Source organism: Cuculus canorus, chromosome 31 (assembly GCF_017976375.1).
Source record: "Cuculus canorus isolate bCucCan1 chromosome 31, bCucCan1.pri, whole genome shotgun sequence".
Lineage (NCBI taxonomy): Eukaryota > Metazoa > Chordata > Aves > Cuculiformes > Cuculidae > Cuculus > Cuculus canorus.
Window position 1 is genome coordinate 810,379 of NC_071431.1, and position 20,132 is coordinate 830,510.

General features: G+C 52.4%; 2 protein-coding genes across 2 annotated transcripts; both read right to left on the bottom strand.

Annotated features, from left to right (window-relative positions):
- Positions 1-183: 183 nt before the first annotated feature.
- On the bottom strand, positions 184-13,184 carry LOC104059725 (zinc finger protein RFP). Its single transcript, XM_054051958.1, has 13 exons — positions 12,741-13,184; positions 12,359-12,451; positions 11,321-11,551; positions 11,078-11,100; positions 10,032-10,147; positions 8,698-8,727; positions 7,682-8,269; positions 7,078-7,096; positions 4,136-4,151; positions 3,578-3,697; positions 2,684-2,706; positions 1,965-2,080; positions 184-1,107 (listed from the first exon to the last, which is right to left on the bottom strand). The coding sequence occupies exons 1-13, from the start codon at positions 13,158-13,160 to the stop codon at positions 587-589; spliced, it is 2,316 nt and encodes a 771-aa protein (XP_053907933.1). The 5' UTR covers positions 13,161-13,184; the 3' UTR covers positions 184-586.
- A 2,499-nt stretch (positions 13,185-15,683) lies between these two features.
- Positions 15,684-19,916, bottom strand: LOC104059730 (zinc finger protein RFP-like). Its single transcript, XM_054052077.1, has 7 exons — positions 19,377-19,916; positions 18,751-18,846; positions 18,284-18,514; positions 18,091-18,113; positions 17,082-17,197; positions 16,531-16,560; positions 15,684-16,264 (listed from the first exon to the last, which is right to left on the bottom strand). The coding sequence occupies exons 1-7, from the start codon at positions 19,791-19,793 to the stop codon at positions 15,684-15,686; spliced, it is 1,494 nt and encodes a 497-aa protein (XP_053908052.1). The 5' UTR covers positions 19,794-19,916.
- Between the last annotated feature and the right edge of the window lie 216 nt (positions 19,917-20,132).

Below are 20,132 nucleotides of genomic sequence, written 5' to 3' on the forward strand. Positions count from 1 at the left end.
GGGGTTTTAGTGATTAAATCCCATGCCTGATATTTACACAAAGGCACCCAAAACGCTCCACAAGCCTCATGGAGGTGACCCAGGGACACCCATGGCAGCCATACACTCCAAATCTGCTGACAATCCCAACCAGAAGGAAGGACACGGAAAAGAAAACCACACATTTTTAATTCTTAATGATTTACACATCATGGAGGTTTCAAATCTCAGTTGGAGGAGGGTTACAGTTCTGGAATCCTCAAGAGAAGAAGGAGATGGAGCTGTTGGAACGGGTCCAGAGGAGGCTACAAAGATGATGCGAGGGCTGAAGAACCTCCCGTACGAGGCCAGGTTGAGAGAGTTGGGGTTGTTCAGCCTGGAGAAGAGAAGGCTCCGAAGAGATCTTATAAGAGATCTTCCAGTTGAATTTTTCCCTTTTCTCCCACCCATTTCCACTTCCGTGCCCCAGGATCCCTTCCTTGACACGCTTTTCTCAGGCTCAACTCTTTTTTTCCGTGCATCAACACCGCATTTTCATGGGGAAGAAGGAAACGCACAAAGTCAGGGGTCATAGGAGGGGCACAGATTTATGAAAAGTAGGGGTGCCTCAGGGACACAGCCTGAGCTGGGACTTGGCCCCCACCACCCAAAGCCATGGACGAATCCTCTCCCCGGTGAAGGAAGCACGGGAAAAAATGAATATGAGCCCCCCCTCCTCCGCGTCAAAAAAAGCCACCGTCCCTCCGGTGTAGTCAAGGTGGACGCTGACCCTCCGGGGCACCCAACGGAGCGGTAGCAGAGTCACTTTGCGGGAGGTGAGGGCCCGAATTTGTCCTCCCCATTTCTCCACCCCCCAGATCCCTCCTTGGGGGCTGAGGCTAAGGTGTCCCTTCCGCTGGATGGACTCACGGGCCACCCCCACCGCCCAGTCGCCTCCGTCGCCCACCTCCACCTCCCAGCAATGCCGGCCGGCAACAAAACCCTGGCAACCCAGCACGAAGGGCCAGTAGTCAAATCGTTCTGGGTTATCAGGCAGGTCTCGTCGTCCTTCCCCACGTCTCACGCTCTTACGGTCTTTGGAGAGGATGAGGTCAGGATGAGCCGTGTCCGGGTCCAGGGTCACTATGGCTGTGGGAAGGGGGAGAGAAACAAAGCTTGAGGATCCCAAGGATCATAAATGGTTTGGGTTGGAAAGGACCTCGAAGCCCATCTGATTCCACCCCCTGCCATGGGCAGGGATACCTCCCACTGGATCAGGAGGCTCCAAGACCCATCCAACCTGGCCTTGAAGACATCCAGGGAAGGGGCAGCCACCACTGCTCTGGGCAACCTGGGCCAACCCCTCTCTACCCTCACAGGAATATCTCAAGCAGATTGGTTCCTACAGCAGCTGCAGGACAAGGCTGGACTGGTTTGGCTGAGCTCATGGAGAGAAGAAGATGAATTGGGTCAATCTGCTTCCGTATTGGTCTCATGGAAGTAGTTTCAAGGCAAGGGCTCTGCCCTGGGGTGGGTTTCCTCCAGCCTCACACTGAGGTTTCAACTGCAGGGCTGGGAAAACTTGTTGGGTTGCCCTTATTCTTCCTTCGGCATCTCTTTTTTGGCCGTTCTGGGCTCGGTGCACCTTCACGGAACAGGTGTGGCTGCTCCTACATCCTCATGCTGCCAGTTTTGGAAAAGGCTGAGCTGGAAGGGAGGGCCAAGCTGGTGAGCAGCCCATCCTTCATCCATGAGCATCCTTCAGGAATTAGGGCAAAACGGGTATAATTAAGAGAGTGATAAATTTGGCAGTAGGTGGGTATCAAACGGTCATTGCTTCTGACCAGGAAAGCCCTTTGTTCTTCCTCTCCTCCACCTCAGGGTTCCTCTCTCAATATTTCTGTTCACACAGTGTGTCCATGGGCTGAAGGCAGCTCAGCTTTCTCAGCTCTCCCTGAAACACGGCTAGTTTGGCTTTGTTCTCCTCCTCAAGCCCTCCCCAGTACCTTGTAGCTTCTTCAGAGTCTCCTTCAGGGCACTGTTCCTCCATGAGAAGTGACAAACTCTTTCTTCCGACTCTGGAGAAACCTCTGCTGGCAGGTGAAACGTCACCTTCCCACATCTGGGAGAAAAAAAAAACCACCCACACTTTTTTGAGTGATGGTCGTAGAATCATGGAATGGGTTGGGTTGGAAGAGACCTCAAAGCCCATCCAGTTCCAATCCCCCTGCCATGGGCACAGACACCTCCCACTGGGTCAGGTTCTCCAAGTCCATCCAACCTGGTCTTCAACACCTCCAGGGGTGGGGCAGCCACCACTGCTTTGGGAAAGCTGTTCCAGGGCCTCCCCACCCTCAGAGGAAAACATTTCTTCCTAAGAGGTCATCTCAGTCTCTTCTCTTTCAGCCCAAAACCGTTCCCACTCATCCTATCCCTGCCCTCACTGATCCAGAGCCCCTCCCCAACTTTCTCGGAGCCCCTTTCCATACTGGGAGTTGCTCTAAGGTCTCCCTGGAGCCTTTTGTTCTCCAGGCTGAACAACCCAACTCTCACAGCCTGTCCTTGTGCGTGAGGTTCTCCAGCCCTTGGATGATCTCCATGGCCTCTTCTGGCCTCGCTCCAATAGCTCCATGTTCTCCTTGTCCTGAGCTGTTGTCAGCAGCCAACAATGAGTTTTCTCCTCCCCTTCAGCCCCCCTGTGAAGCAGCCGCAGGAGGCCACGTACCTGCTGATGGTGCTCTTCACATCCTGGGGAAAGAAGAGAGAAAGAGGAAAGGCAGCTCAGCGTGAGCTTTACTCCTGATAAACCACAGCAACCCTCAGTTCTTTAGTTAAGGATGCACCTCTTGGGGCTCTGCTCTGCTCGGGGCTGTGTCCAGGCAAGTTCCAAACGTACAGGGACATCCGGATGGTCACATCCAGAGGGACCCTGGCCCAGGGAGGTACCACGCTCAGAAGGAAAACAGGTTTTTCCTCCCCAAATCCAGAAAACCTTTATCTTCCTGCAACCTGTGTAAGTATCCTCTCATCCTTCCACTGGACGCCTCTGAGATCCTGGCTCCCTCTTCTCCGTGATCCCATCAGACACTGGGGATCACCACAGCCCCCAGCAGCACAAATTGACATTAACAGCTGGATCAGCCCCACCTGAGGCCCCACCCACCCCTGCCCGTGGTCCCTATTTAAGCTCAGTCTTGGGGCAGTTGGTCTCTTTGCACCATGGCTTGGAAGAGCGCAGCTATGGATCCTCCCAGTTCACCCCATGGGCTGCATTCCCAGCTTGCCTTCAACCCTACCTCCTGGCCATGGACCTCCCTGATCCTCCAGACTTCTCCAGACATGAAGGGGGTGAAGGTTGGTGATGCCCTCCCTCTCTATGCTATCACACTCAGCTCCCCAACCCATAGGGAACCACCAGCCCTCACCATTCCCTGCCATAAACAGGGAATTCATTCCCTTTTCCCCCACCTCTCTGGGCTGCAAATCTCTCTCCCCCTTGAGCTTTTCAGGTCTACAGAGGGAACGGGAGCAAACTGGAACTCAGAATTCCCAACTAATTAAGCCTACCTGTGGGGAATGCCCTCCCTACAAAAGCTGGAAACCAGATTAATTCCCTCACCGATTGCTGGTTCTTCTCCTCCTGCCTTTGTGTCGGGGTATCCGGCTGGGAAATCTCCTCTGAGGCTTTGGTGGCGTTTTTTGCCTGCCTCTTCTCGATCTCATTTTTCAGGTCTTCCAGCTGCGGAAGCGAGAAAAGCTCAGGTCCTCCTGGAACCTGCGGCGCCTTAAAGCCCAAGCGTGGACCTCTTAAGATGCAAAAGAAGGAGCGGTGGGATGGAAAATACCATGAGGAATTCACGGAAAGGCGTTTCCCGCAGGGATCACCCACAAACCCAAATCCCTACCTATTTTTTTTTTCTTGAATTCCTGGAGAAACCCAAGTGGAAAAAAGAAAATAAATCAAACCTGAGGCACAAGAAAGCGACGCAGCTTTCGGAGGAAAGATGGGAATAAAACCACAAACACGTCTTTTCATGAATGTGGGCAGGAAACCGTGATGTTCCTGCGCTTCCCAGCACAGCACCGGTACAAAGCAACCGAAAAGGACCTAAAGCAACAACCCCAAAGTTGGAGTTATTGCATAGAGACTGGAGAGGTCGGGGAGGTTGATGCCTACCAGGTCCTCCAGTTTCCTGCGCTCCAGGGTAGCCGTCCTTCCTCAGAGGTCTCTTCTCTTCCTTCAGAAAACTTATCGCCCGCCTGAATTCCTTCCAAAGGGAACTCAAAAAACCTGTTGGTTTTATCCCTTTGATGGGGCTGGATCTATCTCTTCCTGGTCCTTCCCAGTCCTGGGTGAAACCGGGACGTGAACGCGTTGAGCCTGCGAGTCAGTTCTTTGTGCCGTGTCTCCTGGGTTGGAGGTGGAGATGACAACCCTTGGCCTGATGTGCTTCACCGTGTTTCTCCCTTGTCAATCTTCCAGATCCTTAAGCTGGAGAGGCGTTGAGGACGGTCACATCGCTGCTTTTATCCCTCTCCTTTGAGGGGTAGACACTCAGCAAAACCATCAGATCTCCCAGGAAAGGGCTGGAGGAAAAAGACCTTCAGGCTACCAGGAGGTAGAGGAGATCTGGAGGCTTGGTGGGACCAAGGAAGGAGGGAAATGTCCACCTAGAACCTTGTGAGTGCTGGAAGAGGGGCTGCAATTCAATGCATGTAAAGGGGCACAAGTTAAGGTCCTTGGGATACTTTGGCCCCGTGGCCACCCTTCACTCCGTGCCCTCCAAGAAACACTGCCCTGGTTCTGACCTCAAAGGGAAAGTTTTCTAAGCAATTTCTCACCCCCTGCTCCTTTGTTAAGCTGCATGGCTATATATGTATAGAAAATTATATAATATATATAATAATATATAATTAATAATATATATTATAATATATAATACTATAATAATATATAATATATAATAAATAATATATATAATAATTATAATATATAATATATATATTACATGGCAGCAAGTGGGAGTTTTTGGAGACGGAGTCGCTGACTTGGCTGAAGGGTCACCAACTGAGAACTCTCCCAGTTGCAATCCCTTGGCCAGGTTTGGAGAAATGAATCAATTCCAGCAAACTATTCCCAAGAGGAAAAGTCATGAGGGAGTCGGTCACCCCAGGAACAGCAGCAAGACAAGAAGCAAACACCCTGCAACCGATTCCCAGGGAAGCGTGGCCTGGAGCGGGTTGGGAGGTAACCTGTCCTGCCAGGAAGAAGTGGGTGGATATTGGTGTCTAATGAGATGCCTCTGAGCTCTTTGCTCTTTGGAGGAGAGCGGCTCTGCGCCGTTGGCGGAGCCCAGGGCACAGCTTCTTTCATCTCAAAATTAGGTGCCTATGGTTGGGCAAGTGAGTTGCACCCTAAAAGTGTCTACGGAACCCGGAAAACTGGCTGGGGTGGAGGCATCTGCATTGCAGACGACTTCTAGAGGGAAGGGGCACCCTGGAAGGGCGCTGGAGTTCCCCGAGCTGGGTGGGACATGGTGAGAACTTGATGGATTTAGGAAAAGCATCAATCTCTTCTTCTGAGGAAAGCATCCAGTTTTACCGGTATTTGGGGGTTTGTGCTTTGTGTTTCTCAGCAGATGCCTCTGAGAGGAACGTGGTGGGATCACAGTGGTCCAGGGACCTCCTGCAACCCCCAGATATGTCCCTGTGGAACAGCTCAAGAGCTTTGGTCCCTCGAGGTTGGGAGGTGATTCTGCCCCCATATTCCTCTCTTGGGAGACCTCATCTTGAGGATGGTGTCCAGTTCTGGAATCCTCAACATAAGAAGGAGATGGAGCTGTTGGAATGGGTCCAGAGGAGGCTACAAAGATGATCAGAGAGCTGGAGCACCTCCCGTACGAGGACAGGCTGAGAGAGTTGGCGTTCTTCAGCCTGGAGAAGAGAAGGCTCTGAGGAGACTTTAAAATGACCTTCCAGTACATGAAAGGGGCTACAAGAAAGCTGGAGAGGGACTGTTCACAAAGGCTCGTGGGGATAGGATGAGGGCGAATGGGTCTAAACTGAAGAGGGGCAGATTTGGACTGGACATAAGGAGGAATTTCTTCATGATGGGAGTGGTGAGACACTGGAATGGGTTGCAAAGGGAAACTGTGACTGCTCCATCCCTGGAGGGGTTCCAGGCCAGGTTGGATGGAGCCTTGGGCAGCTGATCCAGTGGGATATCTCTGCCCATGGCAGGGGGATTGGAACTGGATGGTCTTTAAGGTGCCTTCCAACCCAAACTATTCTATGATTCTGTGAGTTCACCTTGGCCAGGGGCTTCATCTCCCCTGGTTTGGGGAGAGTTGTGTGGCTACCACAGCATCAATACCTGCACGGAGAGCCTGTGTATCCCTGTTACCCTCTGCCTTTCCCAGCTGAGCTGGAATTGGGGTCACGACATGGACCCAACTCGCAAGGTGACCCATAGGATCACCTCATTGGAGATGTGGGAAAGGGGATGAGATGGGAGAAACAACAAAAAGCACTCAAGGCTTTTTGCTCAGAAGTCTTTCCCGGAAGCCCCGATTCCGTGTTTTAACAAATCCTCGTGCTTGAGCTCCTGCAGTGGTTCCAGGTTGGATTTGCAGAAGGTCGATGTCCATCCTGCAGCGAGATCCCCCCGTGTTTCCCAAGGGACAGGACCGAGTGACAGCGACGAACGAGCCTGAGGAGCGTGGGTGGAGAGAAGATGTGACAATGGAACGAGGAGCAGCACTGAAATATTGGCCGTGAGTTTGTTGAGGTGGGGCTTCATCATGGTGTGCCCTCTCATCTCTCATCTGTTATTCTGAGCCCAGCATCGCCTGCTCCCTCCCACTCTCGCTTCTGGTTCCTCTTCTCGGTTCTCTAATCAATAATATGTATATATTTCGAGGATGCTGCTTCCTCTTGTGGGTTTCCTTGGAACGAAATCAACAGGTTTTGAGAGAATCCAACATAGGTGAGTTGGGCCAAAATGCCAGAACTTGTGTTTCACCACTCCAGCTGCTTTTATAGTTGAGGAACATCTCATCATCACGGCCACAGGAGCCTTGGGTACAATTTATCCCATCTTATCGCTCCTGAACAGCCAACAGGATAATGTGGATGTTATCTAGGAAGCCACATGTGTCTAAGGGTGTGGAAAATTGCATTCCGGGTGGGTTTGTTTCCCTTCACGGCCTGCAAAGGGGGCTTGAATGCCTGGAGGTCCACCACTAGAAGGTGGAAAGACAAGCAAGGTGTCCCCGTCCTGTGCAGCTTTTCTTAATCGTGCTGGCGCAAAGGCTAAGAAATCCCGAATAACGCATCCGTAGTGAGGCAGAAAGTGCAAGACAAAATGTTCTTTTATTAAAATAAATGTCAGAGACATAGAAATGGAGAGGAGCTCCAAAAATGAAGCCAGTTTGTAGGGACAGATTTAAACAAGACCACACATTTGCAAGTCCTGAGTGCTCTCCATCCTTGGTCAACTCAATATTCCTTTTCTTCTGATGTGCTGACTCCATCCTCTCGTATCCGCTGATCCTTCCTCCTCTGTTGGTGTCACATCTCCCCATCTTTGCCGTGCAGGTGCCATCCCAAAGGTCCCGATGGAGATGGACGTGGGAGAGGAGCAGCAAGTTGAGACGCTCTGATCAACCACAGCAACCACCTGGCAGCAGGAAGGAGTGGTCCCTTTGACTGATTCCTCAAGGACAGATCCGGAGGGGAGACTGGAACCCTACCCAGTCCAGAGGGGACATCAGCTGCCCGGTCGTGGGCTGGTCTTCTGAGGGTAGAGTTTGGGTGATCTCTTGCAAACGAGCCCCCATCCCCATCTTGAACCAGGGGAAGACCCTCTCCCCATTGAACGCTGCTCTGGTGTAAACCAGGATGAGAGCATCATCATCTGCACTGAAAAACGCCACCCGCCCCGCTTCGTAGTCCAAGGAGACTCGGATCCTCCTGGGAAGCGGGTTCAGGCGCTGGTTGGCACGAGGGGATGTGAGGGAGTGATAAGCCTCCAACGCCCACACTCCCTCCTTGGGGCTGACGCTCGTCGGTCCCTTCCTCTTGACCGATGCTCGAGCCACCCCAACGGCCCAGACCCCTCCCTGCCCCACCTCTACCTCCCAGAAATGCCTCCCCGAGCTGAAGCCCTCACAGCCCAGCACGCAGGGTTCGAAGTCAAATCTCTCCGGGTTGTCCGGGAGGTCCTGCTGCATCAGCTGTCCCCTGCATTGCTTTTGGTCCTCGGAGAGGTGAAGGTTGGGGTGAGCTGTGTGTGGGTCCAGGGTCACATTGGCTGCAGGACAAGAGAGAACCAGAATATTGGAGGTAAGACCTTGCTCCAGGAGGTGCTGGAGATCCTTCATTCCCTCCCAGCACTTGGGACCAACCCTGTTCTCCTACTTCTCCCAGCTCTGGATGCTCCATGGGGGCATGGGTTGGCCTTAGCCTTGGAGACCCCCAGTAGGGATGGTGCTGGGTGGGAGGAGAAGGGGGAGAAATTCACGGGGAGGGAAGAAGAGCAAATGTTCTTTTGGGGGTTCCATTTCTTTGGGTCCCAGAGGGACATCTGGCTTTATGGGGTCCATATCTCAGCCCCTGGACACACTGCAAGCATCAACACCAGGATCTGTCACCCTTCTCTCCCTCTCCCCTTGGTTTTCTCACGGGAATCTCTTCCACAACCCCAAACCCCATCTTTCTCACCTGCTGCCAGTGACTTACTTGGCTCCTGCAATTTAAACGTCAGGCTGTCTAAAGAGGAGAGAGATTGCACAGAATCAGGATTGGATGAGGCAAAGCAGCTGCAGCTGAGCTTTCTCCTGCAGGATGGGGAGGTGGAATGTCTACAGGGAGACTCGGGAGGGGGAATATTGATGGGGTGAGGGCTTGGCTTGCTCTGGTGCAGGTATTGATGCTGTGGTGGCCACACAACTCTCCCAAACCCAGGGGAAAAATGAAGCCCCTGGCCAAGGTGAACTCATAGAATCGTAGAAGAGTTTGGGTTAGAAGGGACCTTAAAGGTCATCCAGTTCCAATCCCCATGCCATGGGCAGAGATATCCCACTGGATCAGCTGCCCAGACCCCATCCAACCTGGTCTTGAACACCTCCAGGGATGGAGCAGTCACAGTTTCCCTTTGCAACCCATTCCAGTGTCTCACCACTCCCATCGTGAAGAAATTCCTCCTTATGTCCAGGCTAAATCTACTCCTCTCCAGTTTAGACCCATTCGCCCTCATCCTATCACCACGAGCCTTTGTGAACAGTCCCTCTCCAGCTTTCTTGTAGCCCCTTTCATGTACTGGAAGGTCACTTTAAAGTCTCCTCAGAGCCTTCTCTTCTCCAGGCTGAAGAACGCCAACTCTCTCAGCCTGTCCTCATACGGGAGGTTCTCCAGCCCTTGGATCATCCTTGTAGCCTCCTCTGGACCCGTTACAACAACTCCTTCTCCTTCTTATGTTGAGGATTCCAGAACTGGACACCATCCTTCAGATGAGGTCTCCCAAGAGAGGAAGAGAGGGGCAGAATCCCCTCCCTCGCCCTGCTGGCCACTCTGCTTTTGATGCAGCCCAGGATGCCGTTGGTTTCTGGGCTGCGAGCGCACGTTGCCGTCTCATGTGGAGCTTCTTATCACCTACCACCTCTAAGTCCTTCTCTGTAGGGCTGATCTCAATCATATCATCTCCAAGAGACACTGCAATGGATTTCTCCCTCCCCCTCCCTGGTTTTGTACCCAACATGAGCTTTAATTTCCCACCAGCCTGGAAGCGATGGGAGCAACCACACTGGCAGCTCTGTTTGAATTTTCTTTGTTCATGAGTTCTGGGAGAGGAGATCTCTTTGCTGAGCTTGTTTTTCTCTCCTTTCCACTTCCCAACTGGTTTTGCCCCAGGGAAAAAAATACTGTTGGTGTCCTTCTCGGGTTAAGTTTCAGCTGCATTTATTTACGACAGTTACTGGGTGGGTTTTGAAGTAGCAGCCAGAACCCAAGAACCCTATATCTCGCAGTTATGGGGCACGTGGGGCAATGTGCCCTCTCCTAATGCTGCTCGGTACCTTGGCATTTCCGCAGCGTGCCTCTCACGAGGACGTTCCTCTGAACAAAGTCCTCAAGCCTTCCCTCCAGATCAGAGGAGATCTCCACTGGAGGGTTGAAGGTCATCATCTCACAGCTGCAAAGAGAGTAGAAACCAGGTATGAGCATAGAATCATGGAATGGTTTGAGTTGGAATGGACCTCAAAGTCCATCCACTTCCACCCCCTGCCATGGGCAGGGACACTTCCCACGGGATCAGGGGCTCCAAGCCCCATCCAACCTGGCCTTCAATACCTCCAGGGATTGGGCAGCCAAGTCTTCCCTGGGCCAGAGCCTCCTCACCCTCACAGGAGAACATTTCTTCCTAAGATCTCATCTCAATCTCCCCTCGTGCAGCTGAAAACCGTTCCCCCTTGTCATCTCCCTGATATAAAGATTGTTGTTTTTCTCATTGAATGACGCAGGAGGAACTCTGGGATGGGCTGAGGAGGCTTCAACAGGAGCAACCAAACCTCCCTTTCCTTTCTTTGCAGTTTGGTTCCCCCTGCAGTCACTGAACAGATGGTTCTGAACACAAAACGTCGTCGTGGGAGGATGAGCTCCCACGAGAAGGACCTCACGGGGGTCAAGAAAGTCATGGGAATGGTGGTCTGGATCAGCCCCGGATGGACCACCGGGAGAAGGCCACGGATTGTCCTCCTGAGAAGGTGACAACTCCAGTTCTGGGGGGCAGTTCTGGGCTCCTCAGGACAAGAAGGACATTGAGGGGATGGAGAACGTCCGGAGAAGGGAATGGAGGTGGAGAAGGGGCTGAAGGACAGGAGAGGGGGAGAAGGTGGGAGGAGAGGAGGAGAGGAGGAGAAGAAGAGGAGAAGAGGAGGAGAGGAGGAGAGGAGGAGAAGAAGAGGAGAAGAGGAGGAGAGGAGGAGAGGAGGAGAAGAAGAGGAGAAGCAGTCCTTCGTCTGCATCTGTCTGCTTTGAAACCCGGACCTCAGGATTCACTCAGGTAGTATCCAAACCTCTCCAAGCATCAGAAGGTGGGGAAGGTGAGATGGAGCCACGTTACCTATTCAGGAGTCTTCTGATGTCCTAAAGGTGGAAAGAAGAGAGAGAGGAGAGACAGTTGGGAAAGAGGAATAAGTGGTCTTCTATTGTTGTATATTATTATGGCAATGCAGTAGCAAAGAAGGACGTAATGCATGGGATGATCCCACCAGGCATCTCCCATGGGGCTGAATTTGGGCTCCCGGGTCTCAGGCTTTGCTCTGTCCCTTCCTTCCCCACCAGGTCTGGTGGTTTGGGCTCTCACCTGCAGGAACAGGCTTGCCGGCTGCTGGAATTTCCCTTCCATCTCCCAGATCAGGGTGTCGAGGTGGGACATCTCCTCTGAGACCTTTGCCACCGCTTCGTCCTGGCCCCTGGCGATGGCCCTGTCAAGGTCTGCCAGCTGAGTCAGGAGGAGACGCTCTTGATCCTTCAAAAACTGGTGCAATTGCTCGAATTCACACACGATCTTCTTCCCTTCGCTTTTGGTTTTCTCCTGCCGGGATCAGAGATGATGACAAAGGGATGAACGAGGAGCAGGAGCCCTCCCTACTCAACAGAAGACACACCATGACCTCTCTACAACTCCTCCACCTGTAACACCGGCCAGAAATTCCCTCGTGGATTATTTTTATGGCGTTCTAATTTCTCTTGGTGTCACATCTGAGGCTCCCACAGTCTGTGGGGCTGTGACAACGCCAGAAGGCATCACAGCAGCCTCAGGGAAAGCTCTGCAAGATAGGCAGGAGATGATAGGGGCTACGGAAAAATAAACCCCACCACATCCAAGAAAATCAGGTTAGTGCTTCAAGACCACCAGGCTGGTCTAGTGGTACCACGTCCTTGGTGACATCCAGTCAACACTAGGGTGAGTTTGACGCCGAGCCATCTCGCTGGGGGTTTAGGAGGCAGCATGGACTTATTGGGGAAGCAAAACCAGAGGACGCAACCTCAAGTGGGTGCTGTAAGAGGGAGATTTATGGAGTTTAGGGGAGGAAAAAATAACCTTCCAAGCCATCTGTCTGTCCCAGGCTGGGTACAACCTGCCCCTCACCCCCTCCGGTTGCCTCGTGGTGGAGCTGCCAGGGTTATCTCCTCAGCACAGGCTCCGGCTGATGTGAAACCCCAGCAGATAAACACCAGCTTGGCCAATTCCCAGAGCAAAATGCAAACACTCTGCGAGCCAAATATAGAAGAACATACAAGAAAACATACAAATTATACAAGAAATGGCCTCAAAATACACCAGCAGTGCTCAGGGAGGGCACACCGCTCACCCACCCTCGTGCTGGAGGGCACCTACCAGGTATGAGCTCCTCCTCGCTCTGTTTTTTCTGCTTTCCAGGTATTTTTCTCTCTCCTCCTTTAAAACCTGAAGGCGGGCTTGGATTTCTTCCTGAGGAACAAGGAACCGTGATGTTAGGAAGAAATGCTCTCCCGTGAGGGTGGCGAAGCAGTGGTCGACAGGAGGGTCTTTGAGGTCTTTTCCATAGACCTTGATGGGTCTATCGTTCTCTGAAACGTCGGCGCAATCAAATGCGAAGAGGGAGCACGTGGGTGGCACCCAAAGAGCAGTGGCGCCACGGAGGCGCACGGAGAATGGATGCAATCACACACCTGCACTTCGCCCCTGGAAATGGATTTTCCGCGAGGGGAAGAGGTGCAAGAACCACACCGGGCTTTACCTTATATTCCTGGGCAGCTTCTTCGATGGGGACCACGGTGTGGAAGCGGTGAGCCTGGGACCTGTCGCACACCACGCAGATGGGCCGCTGGTCCTCCTTGCAGAAGAGCTTTAGAGCCTCCTGGTGCACCTTGCAGAGGTTCTTCTGCTCCACCGGTCCTCGTCGTGCCCGTTGGCTCAGCTGCCGGGCGATCTCGGCGATGTTTGCCAGCTCTCTGCTGGGACGGAAACTCTTCTGCGAAGCCACTTGCCGGCACTGTGGGCAGGAGAAAGATGTCTCCAGCCCTTCCCAGCAGCGTGCGATGCACGCCCGGCAGAAATTGTGGCCACAGTGGATGGAGACGGGATCTTGGAAGAAACACAAACAGATGGAGCAGGAGGCTTCGCTCTGCAGGCTTTGGGTTGGCTTCTGCGTAGCCATGGCTCTTCCCAACTGACCTCTGTGATGGGATCAAAGGAGCTTTGATTCGCAGGAAGGCGAGGAGGAGGACGCTTCTCCTTGTGGCTTGGCAGTTGCAAAGTGGGGAAACTAAGTCCCAGCCCTGATGCCACGAAATAGCGGCATGGGAGGCTCGGAGAGGAGTGAGAAGAAGACGAGTGCGCCCGATGTTGCGTCCTCGCCTCCCGCCAGCCTCGCAGTGGTTTCGGTTCAGTTGAGGTTGAGCCAGATGTGAGTTAGCAGATAGGAGACTGGAGGGCAGGGCTGCTCCTCAGCGGGACCTGAGGGGCTGGAGGAGCGGCGGGGGAGAAATTCCACGAGGCTTGGGGTGGGTGGGACACCCAGGAATCCATGGAATGGAGCTGCAGGGTCTTGGGGACGACAGGTTGTCCATGAGTCAGTGGTGGGACCGTGCACCAAAGATATCAGCCCCACATTTCTCCCCTCCATCAGCACATAAGAGGCCATATCTGCATGCTGGGACCAGTTTGGGGCCTCCCAGTCCATGGCAGATGGGGTCAGGCCACCAAATTGGAGCCCAGGATGGATGGGGAGAGCCTGGGATTGTCCAGCTTGGAAAGGGGAAGGATCAAATCGCTGTCTTGGGTCTCTTGTGTCGATTGTCTCTAGGGTAGAGAGAGAGGACAGAGCTAAACACTAAACCACTCCATGCCTCTCATTATACTCTTTTAATTGTTTAATTACCTATTTAGGCTGCTTAAACGGGCCCATAATCATCCTTGTTCTGCTTTCCTAGGCATCTGCTTTTCGGAGACAGGACAGGGACTTGGTGGACCTTCATCCAAATCCCTGTGTCTGTTGTAGATCCTCAAGGAAAGAATCCAATCTCTTGCACCAGGAATCACGTTGGGCCAATACCAAAAGGAGCTTCTACGTGTTTATTTCGGACACTCAGGAAGAGTCATTTAGTGATAAAAAGATCAACATATATTTTAGGGCACGACAATGGTCCCATTTTCCACTAAAGGAAAGGATCTTGGTCACCACTCTGCTTTCATTTGAGGCTTGGGTTGGAGGGAGAAGTTGTCCTTGATGGTGGGGCGTGGTAGGACTTGGGTTGGAGAGAGAGGTTGAAGGCCCTCCAGGCCAGGAATTCCCATCAGAGCTCGGAGCCGGGCAAAAGCTTTGCGAAGCTCCAGTAACCCATGTTTGTTGTACCACCAGGAGATAAATCGGTTCATGGTGTGTTGTGGTTTAGCCTCCCCTGAGGCATGATGGGCAGCTCAACTGGGTGGTTGTGTCCTAATTCCCACCCAAGAGGGAAGGGGAAATCGTAGACTCGTAGGATGGTTTGGGGTGGAAGGGACCTCAAAGCTCATCTGGTTCCAAGCCCCTGCCATGAGCAAGGACATCTTCCAGGAAATGGGAGAAGGAGAGACTTGGTGGTTGGAAAAGACAACAGCTTTAATGAAATAATAGCAATAAAAAGGGTAATAATCATATTAACAAGAATAAAATCTATAGGAATATAGAGAATGAAAGCCCTCTATGACTACGCGTCACAACTGATGCTGTGGGGAAAGGTCCCAGTCTGGGACCGGGTGGGAAACGGGAGCTGGATTCAGGAACTTGATTCAGGATTGGGAGCAGATGGACAATGTCCTCACTGGACACCTCGAAGAAGACTACTTCACCCTGCCCCTCGAATATGATGTTCAGTTTTGAGCCCCTCACAACAAGAAGGACATTGAGGGGCTGAAGTGCATCCAGAGAAGAGGAACAAAGCTGGAGAAGGGGCTGGAGAACCCGGGTTATGAGGAGCGGCTGAGCGAGCTGGAGTTGTTTAGCTTGGAGGAGACTGAGGGGAGACCTGATCACCATCTACAACTACCCAGGAGGAGGTGGAGGTGAGGTGGATGCTGGTTTCTTCTCCCAAGTAACAAGCGATAGGATGAGAAGAAACGGCCTCAGATTGCACCAGGGGAGGTTTAAATGGGATATGGGGAAGAATTTCTTCACCGTAAGGGTTCTCAGGCACTGGCAGAGGTTGTCCAGGGAGGTGGTGGAGTCACCATCTCTGGAGGTGTTTAACAGACAGGTGGACAATGTGCTCAGGGGTCTGGTTTAGTAGTGGACAGGTTCGATGATCTCAAAGGTCTTTTCTAACCAAACAATTCCACAATTCTCATGATCCCTAAGCTTTACCCCAAGTATGATATTTATGGAATGGGATACTCTTGGCCAGTTTGGAGTCACCTCTCCTGCCTGCTTCTCCACACAGGTGCACCCTTTTGACTTACGGCCCCACCAGCTCTGGGATGGCCTTGGTTTCTCCAGGAATAAGCGTAAACAATGGCCTTTCTGCATCCCAGTGCCTCGTTACTTTGGTGATAACTATAAATAAGAAGCGTTATCACCTCTAGAGTCAGACAGTAACTGAAAAACACGTTGTGAACTTTCAGAAAATGACATTACTTAAGCAAAAAGTTAGAAGAATGGTTCTGGTTCAGCTCAAACCAGAACACGGTGGAGTTGGTACAAAATTCAGCCCCTGGCTTGTTTGTTAGTGGTCACTTGATTGGGGGTTTGGGTTTTCTTTCCATTGCCTTGGGAATCAAGTTGGAGGCCAGCATCCTTCATCGCCAGGAACCACGGGTAGATGCGTTCCCCTCCAAAAGAAGCCCACCGAAAAGCAAAAAGCCGCACCTTGTTCACAGCATCAAAAAACATCACCCTCCCTTTCTTGCAGTCCAAGCAGACGCGTATCTGCCGGGGATTTCCACACGAAAGCAATTGGGAGGAGTGCGAAGAGGTTAGAGCCTTGTACCCATCTTTGTTGTGACACAGTGCCCACACCCCGGCCTCGGGCTTCAGGGGAAACCGGCTCTTCCTTGGCACCGACTCCTTGGCCACCCCGATGGCCCACAGACCTTCCTTGGAGACCTCCACCTCCCAGCAGTGCCGACCTGATGAAAAGCCCCTCGAGCCCAGCACGCAAGGATGGAACTCAAACCTCTCCGGGTCAGAGGGTGGGTCCTTCTTAGGGTTTTCCCATGACATACTCCTGCAGTCTTCCGAGAGCTGAAGTTCGGCGCTGGCGGTCTTTGGGTCCAGCGTCATTTTTGCTGGAGGTAGAAAGAGCATCAGCATCATTGCAGCGGATTTTTTGGGGGGAACGGGGCTTTTTCTCACCCTTCCCATCCACCCGATCCAGTTGGGATCTCCCTCCTTTCCATTGCCTCGTGGTGGGACCGGGATGCGAGAAGGAGGAAAGGAGGCAGCAGAAGAGTTCGGGTTATTTTGCAGGGGAGGGGGAATCAGAAGAACTTGGTTTGCTGTGTGTTTTGATTTAATATGCGGGGTTGGTTGGACACACGTTGGGTTCACTTACTTGATAAAAAAAGGTTGAAGTCCAGTATCCCTAGAGGAAGGAAGAAAATACGAGGTTTGGTAAACTGTGTTGAAAGAGACCTCAAAGCCCATCCAGCTCCACCCCATGCCATGGGCAGGGACACCTCCCACTGGATCTGGTTGCTCCAAGTCCCATCCAACCTGGCCTGGAACACCTCCAGGGATGGGGCAGCCGCCACTTCTCCGAGTAATTTGGGCCAAGGCCTCCTCACCCTCACAGGAGAACATTTCTTCATAAGATCACATCTCAATTTCTCCTCTTTCAGCTCAAAACCCTTCCCTTCGTCCAAACCCTGTCCTTCCTGATCAAGAGCCTCTCCCCAGCTTTCCTGGAGCCCCTTTTCTATACTGAGAGGCTGCTCTAAGGTCTCACCACAGTCCTCTCTTGACCGAACAACACCAACTCTCCCAGCCTGTCCTTGTATGGGAGGTCCTCCAGCCCTTGGATCATCTCTGCACCCTCCTCTGGACATCACTCCCCACCAAGAAGCATATGACGATGCTTTTCTTTTCTGGACCCGCTCATGGTACCTTGAAATTTCTCTATTTCCTTCATGACGATAGTCGTTTTTTCTGTGAAATCACTGAATTTCTCTTTCAGCTCAGGGGGAATATCGAGGGGTTCCGAGAAGTTCTCCTTTTCGCACCTGGAAGGAAAGAGGGAATGTGTCTACACCTGTTTGCTACTCGATGCGTTATCGGCAGTCAGTGGGGAGAATGAGATAAAGGAAGACGATGGGTCTACGCCGTATCGCACATCTTAGACGGCAAACTACACCTGATCACCCCTCGTAGATGTTCTGCTTCTGCTGTGAAAGGTTGAGGTGGTTGTGTCAGGATCCTGATGGGAACTAAATTCCCTGAGAAGCCCCACCTGGGATCCCACATTCGTGGTCCAGGGGCTCTATTTAAGCTCAGCCCTGCAGCATCCAAGCTTTTTGCAGGCTGCTTTGGAGGAACATCCATGCACGGCCATGGAACCCACCTAATCCACCCCATGGCTCGCTTCGAGCCCTGCCTCCTGCCCATGGACCTACCTGATGATCTGGGCTGCCCTCACCTGCTCTTCCCAGCCCCGTTTGTCTTCTCCTTGACCGGGTATGTGGAATGGAGCTATGGTTGGTGATGTCTTCACTCCCTATGTGGTCATGTGCAGTTCCATATGGAGCCACCAGCCCCTCTTGCACCCTGACAACTTGTTCCAGGGCGATGCTCAGCTATTTCTTCAGCAGTGGCTTTAGATTCTTCCCAACGCGCCCCCGCCAGCTATTCACTTTGAGAGTTTGGAAACCTATGCCCTTCTGAAATGGAGCCTTGTCCTCCTGGTTCAGCTCGTGCAGGTGACCGGGCTGGTGGCACCAGTAACCGTTTGGATTTATCATTAACTACGTAGAGAAGAAGAGCCCTCCTTCCAAACCCCAGCGTCCTCAGCCAAGTCCAAAGGCAGAAGAACCAACCTGTCCCTATGTTATTTCTCCCAGTATCTCGCCACAACCCCACTCTATCGCGGTGAGATTTTGATAGGAGAAGGACCACATACCTGCTGAAAATGGCTTTGATGTCCTAGAAGGGAGAGAGAAAGAGACTTAGTGACATGGAACGTCTCCCTTTGGAGCACTGGGATCCAACTGTAATGGCCTTCCCTTTTTTTAGGGTATAAAACCAAGAGCTGGAGACCAATCTGGTGCTCAACCAGTGTCTTCACAGCAGTATTGGGAAGCCTGGGGTCTCACCTTCAGGAGTTCACAGTCTGGCTTCCGGCATGTCTTCTCCATCTTGTCCATCAGCATTTCCAGGCTTGTGATCTTCTCCGAAATCTTGTTGAGGATTCCATTATGTGCCTTCATTATCTCTGTGTCCAGCTGCTCCAGGTAGTCCAGTTGAAAGGACTTCTGCTCCTCCAGGAACTCTTTCAGCTGCTTGTATTTAGTCACGATCTTCTGCTTTTCAATCTCCATCTTCTTCTGCCGAGAGCAAGGAGAGGAGGGTAAAGAGAAGCAGAGAGCAGGACGAGAGTATCACGAGCCTACGGTCAGTCGTGCTTTGGTGGTATCCACAAAAAGATGGATTTGGGGAAGATCCAAGCCCCCTCTTCCTTCCCCACACCCCTTGGGCATCTCCCACCCATAGGAGAGAAGAGGAGGAGATGTTCCTGCTTTCTTCCTCCCTCTCCTGCCAAGGAAAACTGATGGGCACCTACAGCGTGGTACTGGATTCTGTATATTCTTTCATCCCTGGAAGACAGAAGCGCATGTTGCTCCGTTTTCAGATGCTGTAGTTGGGTGCAAATTTGTTCCTGAGAGGAAAGAAAGAAGTCCCTTGTTTAGTGGCATTGTCCAGCAGCGGAGGTTGTCTCTTTGCTATTGTGCAACGCCAACGGTGCTTCCTAGTCCACAGCCGGCTCCAAAGTCATTCTGGGACCTTCCAGCTTCTCGAGTGCAGGAGGAAACCGGTTTCAAGTTGGTTTGAGCTGCCCGCGGAGGCATCGTTGCTGGAAAGAACCTCGTGAGGAGTGAAAGCAAGAAAGAAAAAGCTCAACGCAAACTTAGAGTGGGCTCCTTCCAGGCCCGCTGAAGAGCTTTCACATCTAACGCCAACTGGTCCGCAGCAGCGGGAGACGGATGAACCTAGAGGATGGTTTTGCTGCGAGCAGGGAGAATCATGGAATGGTTTGGGTTGGAAGGGACCTTGAGGTCCATCCTGTCCGAACCCCCGGCCACGGGCAGGGACACCTCCCACAGGATCAGGGCCTCTGCACCCATCAAGAGCGGCAACGCCATGAACTTGTGGCCCTTTGTACGTCAACACGCGCCCAACCCACCTCACCTTGTACTCCTGGGCCGCCTCGTTCACGGGGACCACGGAATGCTCACGGTGGACCTTGGACCTGTCGCATACTACACAGATAAGCTTTTTCTCGTCTTCGCAGAAGAGTTTCAGGGCTTCCTGGTGCTCCTCGCACCAGTTCTCCCCTTTTTCCTTTTTCTTCACCTCTTTGGCCAGTTGCAAGGTCCACCCCTTGGCTACTTCAGTGATGTTGGCCAACTCATAGCTCGGTCGGAGGCTCCGTTGGGGCACCGTCTCCTTGCAGGAGGGGCAGGAAAAGTCGTCGGTCCGTCCTTCCCAGAACCGAGCGATGCACGCCTGGCAAAAGTTGTGCCCACAGTGGATGGACACAGGATCCTTGAAAAATCCCTGGCAGAGGAAGCAGGAGACTTCATTCCGGAGTTTTTCCACAGACATCCCAGCTGCCTCGGAGAGTCGCTGAGTTTGTTTCACTTTGAGCAGGAAGGAACAGAGGTTTCTTTTCCTGCTTCTAAGCCATTGGTTAAACCAAGATCCAACCCCTTTCTAGCAGGTCTTCAGGGAATACTTTTGTTTATGATGATCTGCTGGAGCTGCTAAGTAGCAGCGCAGGGAGGTAAAGACCCGGAGATGCCCATCCCATTTTTATCCTTTCCTGGAAGCGCTGGAGTTTCTCACTCTCCGAAGCCAATCATGGAATGGGTTGGGTTGGAAGAGACCTCAAAGCCGACCCAGTTCCACCTCCTGCCATGGGCAGGGACACCTCCCACTGGATCA